General features: G+C 29.3%; 1 protein-coding gene across 1 annotated transcript; it reads right to left on the reverse strand.

Moving 5' to 3' along the window:
• Positions 1-12: 12 nt before the first annotated feature.
• On the reverse strand, positions 13-364 carry SNOG_11270 (hypothetical protein; the record flags this gene model as incomplete). Its single annotated transcript, XM_001801461.1, has 2 exons — positions 13-210; positions 296-364. The coding sequence occupies 2 exons, from the start codon at positions 362-364 to the stop codon at positions 13-15; spliced, it is 267 nt and encodes an 88-aa protein (XP_001801513.1).
• Between the last annotated feature and the right edge of the window lie 5,636 nt (positions 365-6,000).

Here is a 6,000-nt window from a genome sequence, read left to right on the forward strand (position 1 = left end):
TCTTCCATCTCTTTACATCTTCGCATCGCCATCACCATCGCCATCATCGCAACCGTCGTCAAACATCCCACAATCCAACGAACACTCAACCTTGCCAGATCGCGTCATGTCGCCTTTAACACCATCGAAGCCCAACAGCCAATACGTCGTCAAGATTGCGCGTTCGAGCTCATCTAGATACGTCGGCTCACCAGCCATATTCAAAGGCGGCTAGTAGATGGACAGCCATGCCGCTACGTTGTCAATATTACAGAATCAGTTCCGCAAGTCGGTTATTAGCTCCCTCGCCACCAACCACCTCCTCGCGCAATACAACGTCGGTCACATCATACCGCGAGGCAGCAGTAGCGTCGTATACCTCCATATCGTAGACGCAATCGAGGTGTACCGGCTGAGATACGCGCTGCTAAGTCACTCCATCCCCAGGAACGATCCTCATATAGATGAGGGGGCGATAAGCAAGCAGGCAGCCATGCTTGCAGACTAGGTAGCAGGGTGTTACGCAGTAACAGATCCTCGTAGCCATAAGGAGGATTTCCTCAAGGAGCTTTAGGAGCCGGCGAGCGTCAAATAGATGGCGATGATCCTGAGGGCAACGCATTCGATATAGCCGCTTTTTTGCAGAGCACCTGCTGCCACAGGTGCCGAGCAAGGCGGCTTATCAGCAGCGAGCCCATCCATCAGATTGCGGGGTTCTGGGGTATTAGTGTTTAATGTTTAATGCTGAGACTTACATATAGAAAAGTTGCTCGACGAGAGCAGGGGGGGCCGTTACTGTATTACATTAGTGAGATCAACTGGAGTACAAAATATAGTCACAAAATATAGTTTACAAAATTGGTGGCCGAAGCCAACCATAACGTAGTTTATAAGCAAGCTAGCTATCTAACTAAGCTAGCTACTAATCTCTACTAAAATGCCTGCGTAGTAATAACGCATAATATCTTAATAATACTAAGCTTAAAAGACTTATACTAAAGCAGATATATAGCTTACTATCTCTAATATTAATTTTAACTAAATCTAAAGTAAATAATACGCTATAGCTATCTATAATATCTCTTAAAGCACTATCTAAGACTATTATATAGAGTGCTACTCTTAATATAACTATAAGCTAAATATAAAGCACCTTATAAAACTAGAAGAGAAAGTAATTATAGAGCATATACTTAAGTATTCTATATGCAGTCTACTTATCTTAAAGGCTAATATATAAGATATAGCTAATAGACTACTTAAAGAGCGCGCTAGTAAGCTTATTAGTAAGAACTAAGCTAATAACTTTATTAAGTATACTTCTAAGCTATAAATATGCTAGAGCTATCTATATAATTGCTAGTAAGCTACTTATAAGAATCTAGTAATTATTTAGCTCTAGTTTATACTAGTTTAGAGTATAAAGAAGAAGTATAGAGTTATAGATAAGAATATATATAACTTTAATAAATCTAGCTTCTTAATAAGTAAGATATTCTCTTAGCTTATAGTAATAAGTTTAGAGAAGCTTAAAAAAGCAAAGAAGCTTTAGCTTAGTAATTATAAATAAGTTATGCTAGTATAAAGTATTAGTATAATAGAAAAAATAATCTTACTCTTTCTTATCTTTATAGGCAAAGTTCTTATCTTAAACTAGTTCTATAACCTTTTATATAACTAAGTTATCTAAGTTAGCTCTACTAGCTAGATAAATAATAATTTAGTGCTTACTTAGCTTAAATACTTTAACTCTTATATATATCTTATTAGAGTATATAGACTACTTATTATTAATAGCTATAAGAGCTATTATATAGTAGAATTCTAAGAATACTATAAGAAGAAGAAGATTATTACTCTCTATATACTTATGCACTTATTCTACTTACTATAGCTACTTAATATTACTTATTTCTTACTATTAAAGCGCATATATAGTAATAGTATCTTAGTCTTAGTATATAGTTATATCTACTATATTAATAAAGAAACCTTTCTACTAGGCCTTTAAAGCTATATTTAAGAAGACTTTTATAGCCAAAGAATATTTATATAGAGTTTTAAGGCGCTAGATTAGCTTTATATAATCTAGAAGTAGTATTATTAAAGCTTAATATATACTTCTATACTCTACTATTAACTACTATTAAGAATAGTGCTTAGTAGGCAAAGATACTATATAATGCCTATAAGATAGAAGTATAGAGTATACTTATTTAATAGAGAGTATAAAACTATATAAGTTCTATAGTAAGGTTAATAGATAAAAAGATTATATAGCTAAGTAAAGGCGCTTAGCAGATAGCATATAATATAATATTAATATAAAAAGAAATAAGTTATTTTTAAGATACTATAGAAGTAATAATAAAGTATAAAGTATATAAATAATAATATATATAAGTAGAGAAGACCTTAATAGTTAGTAAGGTATTAGACTTAATTACTATAATAGCAGAGAACTATTATAATAATAATAATAGACTATTAAAGAGAGTATACGTAGAGAAGCGCTATAGCACTTATAGTAAGACTAGATATAATGCCTATATCTATAAAGTAGAGATAGAGAATATAGAAGATAGCAACGCTTCTAATAAATAATATATTTATATTTATAGTATATTAATTTATTATAGTATTACGCTACGTTGCTGCGCAGGCGTTTTAGTAGAGATTAGTAGCTAGCTTAGTTAGGTAGCTAGCTTGCTTATAAACTACGTTATAAAGATTTCTTTAAGAAAAGACTAGAAATCTAGAAAATCTTATAGTAAGCTCTCCATCAAGAAATTATTAAAGAAATAATTATCTATAATAATATATAAATAAGAGAATATTATATAGTAGATAAGAAACTTAACTTAGAGTTTCTAAATAGCTAAACCTAACTATTAATATCTTACTTTAGAACTTAAGTATCTATTATCTAGAACTACTAAAAAGAAGAGTATAATATAGATAATAAACTACTTTTAATAGAGAAGTTAGCTATCTATACTCTACTAGATTTACTAATACTAGGATATTAATATAAAAAGATAGAATATTAAATATAAGAAGAATACTATATAGCATAGACTATAGAGATAGGTATTAGACTATAGCTAGGTCTAGACTAGAACATTTTCTTTAGTTAGAAGAACTATAAAAACTACTTAAGTATAATATTAGCTTAGTAATACTAAGAAGAACTAATTAGACTTTATAATAAGACTTTATAAGAAATATAAAGCACTATATATATATAAAGATATATTAATCTTTAATAAGACCTAACCTAGATATTAAATAATAAGTTATAATAAGAATATCTTTAAAGACTTATTAATAATAGATAAGAATTAATTCTTATTAATAAAGCTAGATATTAACTTATATAGTAAGATTAGCTTAATAAAGCTAAAGCAGAATACTAATAATAATAATAAATTATATTCTTAGCTAAAAAAAGAGTTAAATACCTATAGAACTATTATAACTTTAAATATTATATAATCTTATAGACTACGTATAAGAAAGTAGTAGGTAAATATAAAGATAAATAACTACTACTCTCTATAAATAGAAAGATAGCTATTAAGTAATAATAGATAACTATATAAAAATAGTTATATAATACTTATAACAGTAGCAAATAATAGACGATAGGTAAAATATCAAATTAGAGATACTATCTAACTCTAGAGATAGCTATAGTATATATAATACTATTATATCTAACTATAGCTAGTACTATCCTAGCTCTGCTATACTAAAATCTAAGGTTTAGAACTCTAATATTAATTTCTAATAATTTATAATTATTAATAAGCTCTAATAGCTTATAAATCCCTTATTTAGATTATAAATCTCTTAGACTAGTAAAATAGCTTATACTAGCAGTTCTTAGAATAGAGCTAAAATACTAGCTAATACTAATTAGTATAGACTAGTAACTGCTAATATAAGCTCTAGTAAACTAACTTTACTAGTTTACTATTACTCTGTATTCTAGATAGATAAGCCTAATTAATACTAGCTAAAACTAGATTTTAGGCTAAATACAGAGAATAACGAAATATAGGCAAATAGAGCAGAAAGAAGAAAAGAGAGATAACTAAGCTAATACTAAAGCTATTAATAAGCTTATTTAACTTCTAGAATAAGATAATAATATATATTTTATATATATTATTATAATAACGTACAACTATTACTAAGCTAGCTATATTACTAAGCTAGCTACTTTTTCTTAGTATAACTAACTTATCTTACGCATCGTTAATTTCATTACTATTAATCTAGAGCTCTATATATATAGAGCTTAACTCTAATTTAGAATTATCTTTTATATCTTTTTTATATGTTTGCACGTTATGCCTAGTCTTGCTATAGTTTCTATAGCGCTATAGAGCTAGTTAGGCTAGTTCTTAACTACTACTACTATAAGCTTTCTTAGATTACTAAGATGCTACAGATGCCTTAGCAGCTACCTACGCTGCTACAGTCTTATACTCTATAGTACTACTATGCTAGATCTGCTTTCTTTTGCGTAATTTCTGCTTAGTTATCTCTGCTAATTGCTCTTTAAGCTTATAGATCTAAGCATATTAAAGCGCATTTTTATATAGTATTAGCTTACTACCTTTTATAAGCTAGAAGAAGCTAGCCTAAACTATTACTAGTAACTAAGTAAAGAAGTTACGTACTAGCTTTAATTAAGATCTAAACTTATAGGTATTACTTAGAGTCTTTAACTGCTATAGCGTCTCTAGAAGAAGAGGTTCTAGTAAGGTATGCAGCTATACTTTAAGGTAATTTAATATAACCTACGCATTAATAAGAACTAGCTTAGATGCCTTAAAAGCCTTTTAATAGTTCTTCTTTGTAAATATATCTAAAAACACGTTCTTAAAGGTAGATAGAAAGCTTTCTTTATTAATATAGAAGATATAGCAGCGTGCTAAGTCTCTAACGCGCTATAAGTACTTATGCTTTAGCAGTAAGAAATAGACTATATTAAGTAGCTAGAGAATATGCAATAAATAGAGAGGTATATATAGAGAGTTAGAATCTTATAATTAAGATAGTAGTTCTTAAAATCCTAGTTAAGATAGCTCTTATAGCTATCTAAAATAAGTAGCTAGTACTTTCTTATCTAATGCGCCTTTATATGCGCATTAAAGTGCTTTAACTACTCTAGACTAAGCGCGTTATTAGTCTAGCTATTCTTAGAAACTAAGAGCTTCTAATTATATAGTATTAAGATTTTCTTATACTACGCTAAGATATAGACGCGTCTCTTATAGATAATAAAAGATAAAGTTATATATCTAGTAGCGTATATACTTTAGATTACTATAACTTACTTATAGTTACTTAGTTAGATTAGATTAGGCTTTGCACGTCTCTCTGCGCCTATAATAACTTTTATAGACCTAATTACGCCTATCTAGAAGCCTATCTTATTAAAGTTATAAATATTATTATTATAGATACTATACTTAGCTTTAGTCTTCTCTACTAGCGTAAACTACGCGCTAATTATCTCTAGGTCTTTCTAGAGTATTCTCTGCCTATCTTTAGCTTAATTAAAGGCTATTTTAAGCTTATCTAAACGCGTTATAAAGCGCTTAGGCTAGCACTTACTAATAAGCTTGCTACTATATATAGCTAGTAGTTTATTAGCTATATCTACTACCTTGCATAGCTAGAGCGCAAATCCTTATAAATTAAGGTTAAGAATATATTAGATAATTATCTGCTCTTTAGTTGCAGTAAGCTTCTAGTAATTTAGTTAGGTTTAAGCGCATAGAGTAATTCTATAGAGTTAGTTAGAGAGCCTTTAGTATTTAACGTTAAAAGCTACTGCAGCGCGCTAGAGAGTCTTAAATTAGCTAAAAGTATAGGCTTAAAGAGCAAGATTAAGTCTACCTTCTTCTTAAATAGCATTATATTATATTATTAAAGGCATTATTTAATAAGGAAGAAAGTTAGTTATGCTAGGAAAGTAGCTAGCTTAGTAATATAGCTAGCTTAGTA

The sequence above is a fragment of the Parastagonospora nodorum genome (assembly GCF_000146915.1).
Source record: "Parastagonospora nodorum SN15 chromosome Unknown scaffold_18, whole genome shotgun sequence".
NCBI classification, from domain to species: domain Eukaryota; kingdom Fungi; phylum Ascomycota; class Dothideomycetes; order Pleosporales; family Phaeosphaeriaceae; genus Parastagonospora; species Parastagonospora nodorum.